An 18,335-nucleotide genomic window follows, 5' to 3' on the forward strand; every position below is an offset into this window, starting at 1 on the left:
CCCCGGCTTTGCATTATTATCATTAATTGTTATTACTAAATTTCCTGAGACAGAGTATGTAGAGCGAACTGTGTTTGAACTTGAATCCTCCTGCCTCAGCTTCTTGAATGCCAAGATTGCAGGCCTGAGAAGTTATGCCCAGCAAATCTTTTTTTTAAAAAAATATTTATTTATATTTTAAATTCAAAACAATCTTCTTTTACATGTCAATCCCAGTTCCCTCTCCCTCCCCTCCTCCACTGCCACCCACCAACCCTCTATCCTATCCCCTTTCCCAGAAAATCTTTTTAATACTGCTTTGGGTTTTTACACAGGTGTGTATTGCATGTTGAGAATATTTTCTGCATCCCACCCTTACCCCTTTACCTCCCATTGTTTCTCTCAGATTCTCTTTTTGTGACACACACACACACACACACACACACACACACACACACACACACACACACACACAGGATTTCATGTATATATAAAATCTAGGAGCTACAAATGCAATAATTTGTTTCAGAGACTGAATGAATTCACTTAATACAATCATCTCCAGTTGCAGTCAGTTTCTTTCAAGTGGCTTGGCTTCATTTTTCTTTATGGCTTAAAAATTCCACTGTGTATATATGCCCCATTTCTCTTATCTACTCCTTATCCATGGTTTCATAGCTCAGCCATTATGAATAGTGCTGCAATAAACATTGATGTGCAAGTGTCTGTGAAATGTTGACTTGGAGTCCCTGGGTAAATGATCAGAAGTAGTATAGCCGGGTCATATGGAAGATATATTTGGAGAAATCACCAAACTGACTTCCACAGTGACTGAACTAATTTACATTTTAATCAGCAGTGTACACCCTCACCAGCATGTTTTGATACTTTCTTCCCCCACCCCACCCCACCCCTGCATCTTGTGTTCGTGTGTGCCTGTGTGTGCTCGTGTGTGGGCGCACTTGCATGTGTACTCACTCTTGGCGGCATATGGGAAGGCCAGAGGCTAACACCCACCTGTCTGACTTATTCATTTCTCTACCTTTATAAGCTAATTTTGACTCAAGGTCTCTCAGTGAGGCTAGAGATCACTGTCTTAGCTAGGCTGACTGGACAGTGAGCACTTATCTTTCTGTGTCCATGTCACTGCAGGTGCACTCTGGGATAGACTTCTGAACTCTGGTTCTTATGCTTGCATGTGAACACTTGACCTACTGAACCATCTCCCCAAACCCATTATTATTTTCCTAGTGACTCTCCTTTTGACTGAGGTGAGACAGAATCTCAACATAGCTTTAATTTGGATTTCTCCGAAGGCTAGTGTTTTCTTCATGTTTATTGGCCACTTCTATTTCAAAACAAAACAAAAAACACCACACACACACATATTTGAGAAAAGACAGCCTCACCTCCATCTCCATGCTGGGATTTTATCTGGTTTAGCTTGCACAGATCTTACGTATGCTATCATAACCACTGGGATTTCATGGGAAACTGCCATGCTGTGTCTGGAAGATACTGTTTCCTTGTGAGCCTTCCACCACCTCTGGCTCTTACAATCTGTCTGCTTTCTCTTCTGTAACAGTCCCTGAGCCTCTGGAGGAAGTGTGATACACATCTCATCAAAGGCAGAACATACTGCAGTCCTGACCAGTTGTGGTTTTTGTGTTAATTCTAAGTATTGTAGAAAAAGCTTCTCTGGTGAGCATTGAGAGATGAAATAATCTATGGGCATACTGATAAGTCATTAGGAGTCATTTTAATACTGTGTCCATTTAATACCCCCCCTCCCTAGGAACTATGACCTGTCTAGCAACAGATTATTGTTCCAGATAATGGTACCAGATATGGATTTCATGTGATGGAGTGGGCCTTAAACCTGAACAGAGATGGTTGGTTATTCCCATGACATTTGTGCCATTATTACACAGGGGGCATGCCTTGCCAGGCTGTTTGTTACTATACCTCTCAGAATTCACAAGTGGATAAGGTTGATGATAACTTTTCTAGCATGTTCCAGCACTATGAAAGACAGTCAGTAAGGCTGAAACTTCCAGGTTAGTGCCAGCTTGATTTTTCCGTATTCTAGACTCAAGTATGTGGTATCTTCAGCAATAGAATCTTACTACCAAGTTCTTGAGGGTAACCAAGAGCATTTGCAATAGTCTGTACTGTTTGGGGGAGTGTGTATGGGAGCTCATTGTCCATCAACTCCAAAAGAGGTGGCACTGGGCTTTTTATTTGTTAGCCCATGATATACAGTAGGAACATCATTGTTCTGTTGTATGCAACTGCATTTAAACATGTATATATATTTTTTAGGAAGCCTCTAAAGCAGTAAGTTTCCATAGGACCTTTTGGAAAAGTTGTTAGTGTTATCCCTCTCTGTACTATCTACTTTTACCCTGTTCTCCTATCTGCCCCCCAGTTTAGCCCCTCCTGTTCTGTTATCCCTCTTCAAGTCTTTATACCACTGATTTCTATCTCCCCTCCTTTGAAAAACACTCCCCCGATCCCAAATTAACTTACTAACCTCTGTGAGTATTGCAGATGGAAACACCTGAAAGTTCAAAGCTAACATCTACAAATGAGAGGATCCAGGCGATACTTGTCTTCCTGGACCTGGGTGAATTGCTGTATCATCTCCATTCATTTATCAGCAAATTTCATAGTTTCATTTTCCTTAATCCCTGAATATATGCTCTATTGTGTAAATAGACCACATTCTCATTATCCACTTATCACGTGATGGGCCTCTAGGCTATTTTTCCTTTTTTGGCTATTGTGAATACAGCAGCAAAGAACATGAATGAGGGCTGGAGAGATGGCTCAGAGGTTAAAGGCACTGGCTGCTCTTCTAGAGGTCATGAGTTCAATTCCCAGCAACCACATGGTGGCTCTGGTGCCCTCTTCTGGTGTGCAGATATACATGGAAGCAGAATGTTGTATACATAATAAATAAATAAAATCTTAAAAAAAAGAACATGGATGAGTAGCTATCTCTGTAGTAGGATATACAGTCCTTTGGGTATATGCATAAGAAACAGAGTTCACAAAACATGAAATACATTTTAAAAAATATTAAATATCATTATCCATCAGGAAAATACAAATAAAAACTTCAAGATTTCAACTTAACTCTAGTTAGAATGGCTAAGTAAAAACAAAAACCAAACAACAACAAAAACAACCTAAACAAAAACAAATGCTGACATGATAGTGTGCAATGATTGTGGGAGTGCAAATTAGTGCAGCCAGTATGGGAATCAGAAAGTTGGAAATAGAACTATTACATGATATTAGGCATTTTTCCAAATCTAATGAAAATATTTCCCTTTAATATTTTACTACCATAACTTATTTTACATTTGGATAGATTTTTTTCTTCCTGAGAGCTCTAATGACTTAGTAGGCATGCTTGGAAATTTACCCTTTATCTCCATTACTATATTTTGTAGCAGAAACAGTGAAAGCAAGTTTTTTTTAATTATATTTATTCATTTATTTTATATCCTAAACCCAGTATCCCCACCCTCCTCTCCTCTCATTCCCTCCCCCACTCCCCATGTTCTCCTCTTCTGTTTCTGTTCAGAAAGGGGCAGGCCTCCTGCAGATGGTCAACAAAGCATTGCATATCAAGTTGAGGTAGGACTAAGCTCCATCCCTTGTATTAAGGCTGGGAAAGGCAACCTAGTATAAGGAATAAGTTCCCAAGAGCCAGCCAAATCATTAGGGACAGCTCTTGCTCCCACTGTTAGGAGTCCTACAAGTAGAACAAACTACACAACTTTACCTCTATGAAAGGGCCTAGGTTGGTTCCATGAAGGCTCCCTAGCTGTCCATACTCTGTGCGCGTCTATGAGCCCAGGTTAATTGTTTCTGTGGGTTCCCTTGTGATGACTCTGACACCCCTGGCTCATACAATCCTTCCTCCCTCTCTTCAAAAGGATTCCCTGAGCTTGGTCCAGTGCTAGGATGTGGGCCTCTGCATCTGTTCCCACCAGTTACTGGATGAAGGCTCTCTGATGACAAATGGGGTAGTCCCCAGTTTGATGATAGGAGATGGCCAACAATTCAGGCTACATATCCACTATTGCTAGGAGTCTTACTCGGGGTCATCTACAAGAAAGCATGTTTCTTAAGAAAAAAATACATACAAATGCATATACACTGACCACAGATTTTGCCAAAGGAAAGGCACAAAATGCCACACAAAGAACCAAACAAGACATTTGACAAGGACAACTCAAGGGCAAAACTTTTGGCTCACAGAAGAGTAGCTGGGATCACTACCCTGGTGGAAGAGGCCTGCTGTGGGATCTCAGGCACCATGGTAGTTCCACTTATGCAGCAGCTGCAGAGACACTCTGAGTGGAGAGGAACTTCAGTTTAGATTCAAATATTTTTGAGAGGCTCATAGGGTTCCTATTACATTTGCTCATATCAGCTTTAATCTTTATCAAGGAAATAATAAAGTTTGATGGAAACTTGATCTTCTTCACTACCATATATTTCATAATGTACATCTAGTACAATGTCTTCAGGATGGTACACCTATAAATTTGATTAGGGTCAACATGTAGGAACTGTACTGAAACATGCAGGATTTGAGATAGGAGATTTTATGTGAATAAAAAGTAAATACAAGTTTTACATACTTGAGTTGGTGCATTAAAATATGTCCTTGTTAATAACTGGATAATTAAACCGGTGGCTTGCAAAGCACCAGCACCTTCTGAAAACACACTAGAAAACAAGACTCAAGAGAAAGTGTATTGCAGTTTCTGCAAAGGCTTCTCATTAGTAAAAATCATTTTAATGATCCTTAAAAATACACATTTGTCATTGTCAAACTCTATTTGTGAAGCCTACATGAAAAACAACTTCAACCTTTGTAAATGTAAACTCACACTAAAGAACACAGTAAAGAGAAAATCTTTTCAGTAAGGGCTATTTCAGTAAAAGGATTACAAAACTTTTGGTAACTTGAGATGCTAGTTTGGAACGTATGCTACTAGTTCAAATGTGCAAGCTCCAACTCAACAAATGTTTAAAATATTTGAGTTTCAGAATAGTGCCAAAATAAATCACATCTTTCTAGAGATGACATATTTAGCTAAGCATGGGCAATATAAATCTTTCAACCATTTCATGTATTTGTTTAAAAACCCCAGAAACCACATGCACTTCCAATAAAACATGCACAAAATGCTGAAGTCACTGGAGCCTAACATCTGACTTAACAAATCAAATTTAAAGAGGCAAATGTGTTTTTTATGTATCTGTGGTTACCTATGCAATATGCGAATATGGAGGTTAGCTGTAAACCAGTTACCAAGAACACACTATTTTATGTGAAAAATCAGTGCATCATTCAAACCACATGTAAGATAACTGAGTATCTGTCATAGTTATTTTATCATATAATGCCTTGTGTGTGATCACTATTTTAAGGTGGAAACTTCAAGAAGTTATTATAATTTCTAAAAACTGTATACAAGTGGATTTCTATGTAGCCCTTTTCATATTAAAGCTACAAACCTTTTTTAAATCTGTTTTTTTTGTGTGTGTGTGTGAAATAAACACACTCCATTAGTAAGTGACCCAGTAAGAAGACTCTTCATTTTATTTGGATAATGAAATACATAAAATAGAAGCTTAAAATATTTATTTCATAAAGTACTTTTTAATATTTTAATTACCTTAAACATAATAGCTTATTTAATAAAAATCAAAGTTATTGCTTATAAGTTGCTTGTAACCTATTACTTTGCCTATGTATTTATCAAATACATGCTGTAGGAAGCAGAGTGTGCATGGAAACATATTCTACCATGTTATAACCCTGCGGTGTTTGGTGTCTGGTAACAGACCAAATTAAAAACAGTTCAGAATAACTTCTGCCTACCAAAGTACATGCAGAGATGACAATAATATAAAGGGATTGATGTGTGTAATCATGTTGAAGTGCATAGAAAGATTATCTATCTATCTGTCTATCTATCTATCTATCTATCTATCTATCTATCCATCCATCCTCTAGATTACTAAAAAATGCATGCATATGTGTAAAGAGGAAATGGAACAATAGCAGCAGAGTTTAAAATGTATCTTTCAAGCATAGTTTTTTAATTGCTGCCCTATTATTTTTTTATTTATGGCTGTGTGTGTGCCTACTTGAGTTGTATGTGTCTTGTGTGCATACAGGTGCTTATGGAGGTCAGAGGGGGTTGTATCCCCCAGACTGGAGTTTTAAGCAGTTATGAGGCACCTAATCTGGGTGCTGGGGATCAACCTTGGGTTTTGCACAAGAGCAGTAAGTGACTTGACGACTAAGACATCTTTCTAGTAGCAGACATTGAAATCTTTGCTGTGCTCCAGCGGATGGCCCTACATGAATAGTTATACGGAGAGCACAAATTGAGGTTGCTGGGTTATTAAATTAAAAAGAAAAAGGATCCCAACTTGGTGTAGGTAGGGTTGTGGGGGAGAATATCTGGGAGGAGTTAGGGGTAAATATGATTGAAATACATTGTAGGAAATGATCAAAGAATTAATAAATGACTGAAAAAATGAAAACTAAAAATATTTACTATGCTTTTTCTTACAGAGAGGCTGAGAGATCTATAATTTAATGGGGGTTAGTTAGTTCTAAGGCCTCAGTCCTTGGGAAGTTCCAAGAGGACTTTTATTTATTTCCTCATTAGAATCAATGTAATATCACCATAAAACAATAGAGCCAATACTAAAACCTGTATAATTACCATGTGGCTGTTGGTAGAGTTAAAAAATGTCAAATGATGATTTTGCAGATCAAGTGCTATGACTAACAGTAGTCTTTTCTTTAAAGTCTTGCTGAGTTTTTAAGAAGGGAGCTCTCAGGCTATAGGAACAGACTTGGTAATGCTTAAAAGGGAACATTGCAGAACATTGCAGTTGTGCTTCTTCTCAGTAAGTGGCAGGCAGCTTGGTCCTTAGTGGTTCCTCCTTCGTACAAAGCCAGCAATGATGAGTGAGAGATCAAGACAGAAGTAGCCTGGGCTGGTTCTAAATGCTTTGGGACACCTGTACTCAACAACAATTGGTGTCAGAACAGTTCTTTGAGTTTCATTTTGTAATACTTGGCTCTGTGCAACTGTCCAGGAACCAGTTGCTCTATGTGATGTTTGGACATTGTAAAATGTTTCTATTTCTCCCTGTGTGTTCTAAGACTGCAGAGTAAATAACTTAAGGAAAGAGTCTGTTTTTAAGACCAAACTGAATATTCAGCTTTACCTGTGATTGTGTTCAGAGCAGTCAGGAATGGATATTCCCTTTACTTACTTGCACCCCGGGTAACTTTAGAGATCCTGTGTCTTCATACAGGGTGTTGTCATAGAGCCCACGGGAGCGACTGAAGCACTAGCTTTCATGTGGAAGTAGTTACTGGTCTATCAGAGATGGTGATGCTCTCTGTGACCATGGGACAGACAGCCACAGTTTAGCTAATTTTTAATACCTGCTATCATTTATCTTCTAATTCTCATAGTTTAAAAATCAGTAAGAACATGCAACATGAGTGCATTTCAAATTTGAATGCAGTGAGATGATTCTAATGATCTGTTAGCTTACTACATTTTACAGATGTAGTAAGGAGGAAATGGAGCATGTTAGTATTCTGGTTCATATTTCATCTATGACAAAGGGTCTCAAAATATTCTACAGTGTCAAAAGATGCATAAATTGGGTATTTTCCAATGGTATATGAAAGAATGGTTTAGTATATCATTCTGAATATATTTATCCTGTAAACAGGAAATGATAAATAATTTAGTTCATTCTTATTTATATATCAATTAGGAACATAAAAAAGTTTCTGACTATAAAATTTTCACTAACTCAATATTTTTTGTTCATTTCATCCTGTTCTGGGTATGGCCTTTTAGCTATCTAATCTGCAAAACTGACAATATTATCCATAAATATTCATAACATCTATGATGAGAAGTGGCTGCTGTGCTTTCATTATTTTAAGTTATGTCTTAAATAAATTCAAAAGTGGATAACTGGAACCAAATTGCAAGGAAGCTTTTTTCTAAGTCCTCATATTTTGACCCTATATTTTTTGTATATTATATACTAAGATCTCTTCCAACATACCAAAAACAATATTTAAAAATAGTAAGAATGTCTTCTTACTTTTGATGTCTTCTTGCCTTTTAGGACAGACACGCTGACTGGCACATGCTAATTTTCAAGCCCAAGTGTCCCAGACTGTGAGCAGAACTTGGCTATTTCTACAGTTTAAGTGACGCTTATATAATTACCTAGACTCAACATTAAAAAATACCAATAATATATATGCATAAGTGCACATTAATGACCTCTTACTGCAAACAATATATACTATCTATAGTGAAACAAGTGTCCATTAATAACCTTTTTATTGAAAACAGTGTATATTCTCTGTAGTGAAACAAAAATCATGCCTTAGTGACTGCCATCTTAATGTACAAGTAAAGCAAATTATACACTCAGTTCATGGCATCTATACTTAATATTCTTCAATTTTAAGAACAAAAACTGAATACATACATTGAAGGTGGGCTACATTCTCTCATGTCTGAGCTTCTTCCATCAGTTAAGAAATATACTCTATACTGAAAACGCATTTATTTGAAGTTTTGACCTAACACAGTGGATTAAGGCTTAGACAATATTTGCTTTGCTGCACTTTGATTCAGAAAGGGCCATATGTGAGGGTACGATCCTGACCGACTTCACACATTTTTATAGTACACTGGCAAAAAGAATTACATTAAAGGCACAAATACAAAATATCTACAAAATAAGCTGCAACATTATATAATTGGTAAAAGCCTATAGTTAATATATTTGGATAAATAACCGAAGTTAGCAGCAAAGTGGTTAAACATTTGTGATTTGATTTTATCTCAGCTTGGAATGTGGTTGGAGTGTCCCACTTCTAACAACTGTTTGCTAAGTTAAGGCTTTTAGTGTTTACACAGTGTTGAATGAAGCAGCCTGGCCACCAGATGTGATTGCTTGCCCCAGACTGGGTGTTTTTCAGTCAGATCACTGTCCTCACAGCCCCTGTTCCAACCTTCTTCCTCAGGACATCCACCAGCCTTTCTAACCTAAGGTGGAGCAGGGGAAAGAGAAAAAGAAAAAGAAAAGTGCAATTATTAGCAAGAATATTCTGGCTACAAAGAACAGTATGTGCCTGTGACTAAGGCAATGCTAGTCATGCCAAGAAACAAGCATTGCTGTAGGTGAGAGACACACAGAGTGCTAAGAATTTGAGGTTAAAAACAGTACACCATAGATTTTAACTCAGATCCTTGATTATGATAGTTAGATGTTACACAAGATATACAGACCACTCATCTGAATACATTTATACACTTGCATAAAAGTTGTGAATGAATTATCTACTGTGGAAAGACAAGATGGCCTATCAAGCAAAGATCAGCTTCAAGCAGATGTCTATAGGAGAAACACATCCTTCCATACAGACATATAGGCAGACTGAGATGTTATTAGCTAAACAAATGGTGCATTAGTTGGTATACAGCCCAACATTTGCACACCAAATTCCTTTCTTTTTCACAGTCAGCTGAATAGGATAACGACATGAAAACTTTAAAATTTATTTTTATTTAAAACAATCATTTTTGCATACCAATCCCAGTTCCTTCTCCCTTTCCCACTCCCATCCCCCACCCCCAACTCCCCATCCCACCCCATATCCACACCTCAGGGAGGGTGAGGCCTCCCCTGGGGGATCATCAAAGTCTGTCATACCATTTTGGGCAGGGCCTAGGCCCTCCCCTGTAAGACTTGAAAAATTTAATGTTCTAGTAGCATGGGAATAAAACACACATGTGATTTGATACTGATACAATCAGACTTCCAGTGCTAAATAAATTTTTTAAAGTTTCTACTCTGAGTAGTACAGCCTAGGAATACCTTATATACATGCTTTTTGTATATAATCTTTTCAGTTGATTAAAAACCTGCTAATGAAACTGACCACCACCTAAAGTTCAGACATCCATTCTGTAGTGCTCTTTGGCTACTGTATGGAGAAAAAGCATATTCATGTAGACCAGCTAGCTTTGCTTAACACAAGATGATGCAGTCAGAACAGTAGTTTCTTTTCTTTTCTTTTCTTTTCTTTTCTTTTCTTTTCTTTTCTTTTCTTTCCTTTTCTTGAAGTACAAAAACTCAAAACCTCTCTCTTAATGCCAATATAGGAAAAAACCTTCTTTATAAATGAGAACCGATGGTTTTGTGTTCCCTAAACAAAGACCAGCGAGCAACAGTCTCTTCTGCTCCAGAGTGCCTCATTTATATGGCCCTACACACATAAACAAAGCACAGAGCAAGGCACTAAAGCCTGTTTGAGAGTGCAGTAGGGGAATAGAGAAATCAACTGCACACAGCTGTGGACATCAGAGCACATTTATTGGATGATGGCACACAGCAAGAATCTTGCTATCAGCGATGAGGGCCATGAAACAAACACCCAGAACCTTGGAAGTTTTGCTTTTAGCCCCGCCCAGAATGATGTTGTGGAATTTGGGGAGCCCCATGGAGGGTAGGAGAGGAGGGGGGTGGGGGCTGGTGGGGAGTTGGGAAGAGGGGAGGGAGAGGGAGAAGGGATTGACATGTGAAGCAAGCTTGTTCCTAATTTGAACTAATAAAAAAAAAAAAAAGAAAAAGAAAGAAATGGAGCAATAGTCTCAGAGAGAAATGTAAACCTTACTTAAGTTTATTAGTATATTTTTCAGCTGTATAATTAAATGTGGGTCATGTAGAGCCACTAACAACAGTCTAGGGGTACAAATACCTGAACTAGAAAATTCATGGAAAAATCCATTGCATTCACAGATTAGCCTGTTTTAGTTGGACACTGCCGAGTGGTGAAGCAGACCTACCTGATAAACTCTTGACGATTATGACTGATGGGAGTACATAGATCTTTTAAGGCAAAGTTTTATTAACATGAATTGTGGAAGGGGGTATACCACTGAAAGTTTATTGTAAATATCCAGTTACAACTTAAACTAACTTCTTTTGGGGCCATATTAGGATCAAATCTAGGTTCTTTAGCATGCTAGGCAAGTGCTGTATCACTGAACTAAAATCCAGGGCCTTGAACCAACTCATAACAGATTATTCCCAGGAGAAATCTTAGTGAACTATTAATATTTCAAGCCATTATTAACATAAAATACTGTTTTTCAGTTAACAAAATATATCCCTGCCCATATCATTCATAATACTAAGTCGTAAGAAAAGTTTCTGATAAAAATGAAAGTAAGTTCTACAATGTATTGCTATTACTATCATTATAAAGCCAGACTCAGCAGGATAGCAAATTGCTCACACAGATCTATGCTGTACTTTTTTTTTTTTGGCATTTTCTTTATAGACAACTTGTCTTACTCGTCTTTCCTCTTTACACATTCAGATACCTTGCTAAGGTAAGAGGTTGGGAAGAAATGCTAAAATATCATGTTCTGCAATGTCTCTACCATATTTCAACAATTAGTACATCAACCACATTCTCAGCTTATCCAGGTTGAATGGCTTATGAAAATTTGATCTCAGAAATGAGAAAAATGTCAATTATTCCATTTTGTAAAACTGCACTGTCTTCTGAAACACAATGAAGCACCTATTTCTTCCTGTAGGGAATGGACTACACCTGCCAATGAGAGGCTGTGCCAACAGGAAGGTGGAACATTTTACAGGATTTGCCTGTAGGCTAGTCTTTACCATTCTATTTTTAAAAATATCATGCAGCTCACTAAAATAGGCCCCAACTGTTTAGTATTAACCAATAATATATGAGGGTTTCATGGGATAGGAAATGGCTATAGTGAGGACTAGGACTTTTAAGATTTCCACATGAAGTGACCGAAGAACTGATAAAAAGTCTCATATTGGCTGTGAGATAAATGGTGATAAATCTGGACCTTCTTCCTTCTTTTTAGCTTAGAGACATTTTTTCTGATATTTATGTTACCAGAATCCTATAAATTTCAGATCACATGGTAATGGATAATCTGTCTTTGTAGGGTTATTACACCTCTCTCCTAAGTCAAACTAGAAAAGAATTTGCTGGCACATTTAACTTGTTTTAGCATGAACACTTTGCAAAAAAGTAATTCATGCTAATTCACTTAGGACATAATACATGGTTAGCATCTATTATTTGTTTTAATGGAATTTCTATACAACTTGAAAACTAAATTTACAACTATTTTGGTAGAGATCCTATTTTTCCAATTATGAATTTAATCTGTTCTTTGTAGTTATATATATTTACATATGCAGTATAATGGAATTAACTTTTCCCTAAAATTATAATCTATAAGTTATTTATCATTTTTATGTGTGTTGCTTCTATGTTTACTATGAATGAATCCTGTGATGTATTTTGTATGTAATAGTAAACGAGTAATGCCTTTGTGCCAAGAAGTCTTGAGAAGTCATTTATTCATGTATTTAATGTTCACTATAACTTTATGGAGAAGACATTATAATCAGATGGCAGAAACAAAGGCTCCTAAGGGGAACTAGATCAGCGCCATGCAGCAGCTAGTGGGCTTTGGAGTTGGGATGTAATGCTGGGCCTGATCACCCAAGTCCCTCATCTTTCCGAAGTGTTACGGTTGAAAAGAATCACCAAGGCCCTTCTGCATTCTGTCTCAATTGCTATGTGATTGATTTGCTATTATTAACTGGATAATTTATTGCAAAGGGACAGATAAGAATGACAGAACAAATTCCTCAAAATTAGCTCACTTGTATTCAGGTAAATAGCTTGCACATAGGAACCACTTTTCCCCCTTCAGTACTAGGGCTGAGTCCAGGGCCTTGCAAAAGCAAGGCAAATGCTCTGTATGCGGGATACACCCCCCAGATCTTTAGGCAAATGCTCTGTAAGCAGGATACACTTGATTCTTTTACTTTTTATTTTGGGTGGGGTCTCACTAGTTGCTCAGGTTGGGCTTGAACTCATTCTCTAAGACCAGATACAGTAAGAATTCTCATACTCTTATTAATTAATATGGAAATTATGTTCTAAATTGGAACCCAAGCTAAGCCTGGTGGCAACATTCCAATAATCCCAACAACTCATGAGGCTATGATTTGAGTGGCTTCTGACATTCCCAGGAGACACAATTTCAAAGCAAACTCTTCTATCCTCAGGCTCTTACTAAATTTCCTTTACTATTATGACTATTTTTCCTACTTAGACTTTTAAATGGTGGTCAACTTTAATTACTTTTGCTTTATGTATATGTGTGTGCATGTGTACACATGGGCAACATGCTTGCATGTGTGTGGAGGCTAGAGGTTGACACTGAAAATCTTCCTCCATTTTTCCACCTTATTTTTTGAGGCAGGGTCCCTCACTGAACCTAGAGCTCACTGATTCATCTAAGATAGAAAGAATGGCCAGAGATTACCTTCACCTACAAGTAAGATGGTTCCTTAGCCTGAAGACTCCCAGAGAGTTTACATCTGAACTTTAAAATTAAAAATAACCGACATTGCAAATTTTGTTAATTTCACAGCAGTAAAAATATCAGGAAAAGAGAGATGTCTCAGTGGTTAGGAACACTTGCTCTTGCAGGGACCCTAGGTCAGCTCTCAGTACCCCAACTACATGCCTCACAACCCTCATGCACCTCTGGCTCCAGGGAATCTGATACCCTCTTCTGGCACAAGCCAGCACACACACATATACAATAAGTTAAAAAAAATTTAAACTATCATAGACTTGAAGGCCTTGAGTAGAGCTGCAGTAGTGCAGATGGGAATATGGGGAAGGACTGGAAAGATATATAAACATAGACTCAAAAGTACATAGTTGGTGGTGCCCGCCTTTAATCCCAGCACTCGGGAGGCAGAGGCAGGTGGATCTCTGTGAGTTTGAGGCCAGCCTGGTCTCCAGAGCAAGTGCCAGGATAGGCTCCAAAGCTACACAGAGAAACCCTGTCTCAAAAAAGAAAAAAAAAAAGTACTTAGTGATTTCGGAGGATAGAGAGAGCAAAGCAGGAGAGGCAAGAAGGTTAACTCCCAGGTGTCTGGTGTCAGTGGCTGGGTAAATAGCAATACTCTGAGGCAATGTACAGGAAATAGCAGATTTCTGCTAGGAGGTCTGCCTATGAAGATTAGTTTTGTTAGACACTTGCAAACCTTATGGTTTGGTGAGACATGTATATGGGGATGTTAAGTAAAGGCTTGTATACAAGAATCTGTGATGATGGCTGATTTCTGTTTAGTCAACAAATATTTTTATGGGTGATTAGGAGCAAGGTGAGAAATCATCTTGTCAGCAAAGCATTGGCAAATGTTATGGTGAGAGATTAAGCAAAGCCATCGAATAGCATCCAGTTTGATACGGAAGCAGAGGGCAGGTCTGCAGGATGCTTGAAGTCATTCTAAAAAGTAAGAATAAAATAATCACCTCAAAAAAGGTGGAGTGGAAAGTGGGCAAGTTAAGGTTACTATTGCTGCGATGAAATACCATGACTAAAGCAACTTGGGGAGGAAAGGGTTTATTTAGCTAACACTTTTAACTCTTTATTATCAATGGAACTCAGGACAGGAAATCAAAAAGGGATGAAACCTGGATGGAGGAGCTGGGCCATGGACGAGTGTTGCTTATTGGCTTGCTCCCCATGGCTTGCTCGATGTGCTTTCTTAAAGAACCCAGGACCACACCAGCCCAGGAATACACCACCAACAATCAGCTGGGCCCTCCCTCATTAATTACTAATTAAGAAAATGCTCTACAGCCTGATCTTTTGAAGGCATTTTCTCAATTGAGGTTTCCCCTTCTCAGATAGCTCTACCTTTTGACAAGCTGACATAGATTAGCTAGTACTGATGGGCATTCCAGGCAGAGAAAATAATACATGAAGGCACAGAGATGGGAAAAACTTGGTGTGTATTACTAGAGCTATAGTTTCTCAGTAGGATGGACTAAGCGGTGGAAGGGCATGAGATTAACCAGGCAGGTAACAGGTAGATTCTATTCTAGTTTGCAACCAAAGCCACTTGAATGAATGAAAAAGTCTAGAGCAATGTTTCTCAACCTATGGGTCTCTACCCCTTTGGGGTCAAATAACCTTTCACAGGGGTCACATAACAGATATCTTGAATATCAGATATTTACATTATGATTAATAACAGTGGTAAATTATAGTTCTAAAGTAGCAACAAAGTATTTTTATGGTTGGGGTCACCACAACATGAGGAACTCAGGACAGGAAAGGACACAGCATTAGAAAGGTTGAGAACCACTGCTCTACAGGAAGAGATAAGAAAAGGAGAAGAGGGATTGGAAGGGGATAAACCAAGATGAAGCCAGCATACAAAATAAAAATTTGAAAAGAATTTGAAAAAGAAGTAAAAGATGGACCAAAGATTACTTGAATAAAATGTGACTACTTCCAGAAGGGGTAATTAACAGGTTGAGGTGATGGTTTAAAGAAAGTTGAATTAGGCCAGCATGGTAGGTAGTGTACACCTTTAATCTCAGCACTAGGAAGGTAGAGGCAGGTGAATCTCGATGAGTTAAAGACCACTTTAGTCTACATAGCCAGTTCCAGGACAGTCAAGGCTACATAACCAGATCCTGTCCTAAAACAACAAAACAACAACACACAAACACACACATACAAACAGGGTTGAAATGAAAGATGCTTATTTATTTGACAGAGGAAATGTCAACCATTTTGGTAAAGTTTCTAACTACTGTCCAAGCAGGATGAAGCATAACCAGAATATTAAAAAACTGAACAGCAAAGACAGGCTGTTACATGAAAGCTCACCCAGCAAGTGAAGAAGGCTGTAGCCACTGGGAGATGTCTTAAATAGAAGATGTGAATATATCTATGATTCACAGAAAAGGAAATCATGGGACGATTTTTAAAAATCTAAGGGAGAAAAATGATACTTCTTACAGTAAGGGTGGTGTCACAGCATGATTTGTTGGATAATCTCTGAAAAAAATGACTAGACAGGTTTTCCTTGGGGACTAACAGGAAAGATTTGAGGCGGAAACAGCTGTGGCCAATTTTGTAGGTGTGTAGGAAGATAACTGTCAGAGTTCATGGCAGCTAGCTTCACTTTTCCCCATGGAGTAGGAGACAGAGATTTCTAAGGAAAACACAGAGGGAAATTTCTGGAAATGAACAAAGAGGGTTTAATAGAATATGTGGGGAGATGATCATGGCCATGTAACAGGTTCATGAGGTGGGAATGATGACCCATCTCTGGGTGATTAGAGACTACAGTTTTGTAGAAGACTTTGGCCATTATATTAGTATAACTTTTATTTCCCCATCAGCTCTGCGCATTGTGAGTGGAAATGTGGACGGAAAATTATGGGAGTAATTCAGATAATGACATACAGCAAGTAGGCTTAGAAAGACATGAGTGTAAGGAGATGGAAGTGTCTTGAGAAGTAAGTGACTCAACATAGAATCCATGTTGACTAAAGAAAGCAAGTATATAAAGTCTCGTAAGTCTAGGGAAAAATGGAGGGGGCAAGCTACAGGTGTCTTAATTTGTGTTGAGGCTAACAGGAAAGAGGAGTTGGAATAGACTGTGGGAACTGTCAGAGGAGCAATGTTGCCCTCAGGATCCTTTAGATGTAGAAAATTTCCGACTGATGACAGTATCAAGAAGAGGCAAAAGGATAGGGCATGATTCTCAGAATGCATGCAGAAGTTGAAGTAGGGAGGAAGACATTAAGTCAAGTACCTAAAAACCACATCAAGTGGTCAGTGTTTTATTTTTTTTATTTATTTTTAGTAGCTTCATGCCATTTTATTGTAAGAGTTCTCACTATCTCAATTTTTAAATTAGAAACAAGATTGTTTTACATGTCAATCCCAGTTCCCTCTCCCTCCCCTCCTGCCATACCACCCTTCTCCCCAACTAAAACTCTACCTATCACATATCCTTTCTGCTCTCCAGGGAGGGTGAGGCCTTCCATAGGGTGTCATCAGAGTCTATCATAACCTTTGGGATAGGGCCTAGGCCCACCCCCATGTGTCTTGGCTCAGGAAGTATCCCTCTATGTGGAATGGGCTCCCAAAGTCCACACCTATGCTAGGGATAAGTACTGAACTACTACAGGAGGTCCTGTAGATTTCCAAGGTCTCCTCACTGAAACCCAGGTTCCAGGGGTCTGGATCAGTTCCATGCTCGTATCCCAGCTATCAGTCTGGGGACCAAGAGCTCCCTGTTGTTGAGATCAGCTGTTTCTGTGGGTTTCACCAGCTTGGTCTGGACAACTTTGCTCATCACTCGTCCTTCTCTGCAACTGGATTCCAGTTCAGCTCAGTGATTAGTTGTGGGTGTCTGCTTCTGCTTCCACCAGCTGCTGGATGAAGGCTATAGGATGGCATATAAGTCAGTTATCAATCTCATTATCAGTGGAGGGAATTTAAGGTAGCTTCTCTTCTATTGCTTAGATGGTTAGTTGTTGTCATTTTTGTAGATCTCTGGACATTTCCCTAGTGCCTGATTTCTCTTTAAACATAAAAATGTCTCCCTCTATTATGGTATCTCCTTTCTTGTTTTCTTCTATTCTTCCCCCAACTCAAACTTTCTGCTTACTCATGTCCTCCTCACCCCTCCTCTTCTCCCCTTCTCATTCTCCTAGCTCCCTCCCTCATCCTCCTGTGCTCCCAATTTGCTCAGGAGATCTTGTCCCTTTCCCTTTTTCCAGGGGACCATGAATGTCTCTCTTAGGATCCTCCTTGTTTAGTAGCTTCTCTGCAGTGTGGATTGTAGGCTGGTAACCCTTTACTCTATGTCTAAAATCAACATATGAGTGAATACATACCATGTTTGTCTTTTTGTGATTGGGTTACCTCGCTCAGAAAGGTTTCTTCTAGTTCCATCCATTTTCCTGCAAATTTCAAGATTCCATTGTCCCCCCCCCCCCCAATAGAACTTCATTGTATAAATGTACCACATTTTCTATACCCATTCCTCAGTTGAGGGGCATGTAGGTTGCTTCCAGGTTCTGGCTATTACAAATAGTGCTGCTAGGAACCGGGTTGAACAGATGTCCTTATTGTATGAATGTGCTTCTTTTGTGTATATGCCCAAGAGTGGAATTGCTGGATCTTGTGGTAGACTGATTCCCATTTTCCTGAGGAGTCATTATACTGATTTCCAAAGTGGCTGTACAAGCTGGCACTCCCACCAGCAGTGGAGAAGTGTTCCCCTTTCTCCACATCTTCACAAGCATCAATTGTCATTGGTGCTTTTGATTTTGGCCAATCTGACAGCAGTAAGATGGTATCTGAGAGTTG

General features: G+C 38.7%; 1 protein-coding gene across 1 annotated transcript in view; it reads right to left on the reverse strand.

Annotated features, from left to right (window-relative positions):
- Positions 1 to 5,575: 5,575 nt before the first annotated feature.
- Mipol1 (mirror-image polydactyly 1) overlaps positions 5,576 to 18,335 on the reverse strand; it is a 268,571-nt gene continuing 255,811 nt past the window's right edge. The window contains exon 11 of the mRNA XM_027419671.2: positions 5,576 to 9,116. Coding sequence (XP_027275472.1) covers positions 9,050 to 9,116 — 67 coding nt within the window. The 3' untranslated portion in view covers positions 5,576 to 9,049. The remainder of the gene's footprint in view (positions 9,117 to 18,335) is intronic.

This window comes from Cricetulus griseus, chromosome 5 (assembly GCF_003668045.3).
Source record: "Cricetulus griseus strain 17A/GY chromosome 5, alternate assembly CriGri-PICRH-1.0, whole genome shotgun sequence".
In the NCBI taxonomy this organism is placed as follows: Eukaryota; Metazoa; Chordata; class Mammalia; order Rodentia; family Cricetidae; genus Cricetulus; species Cricetulus griseus.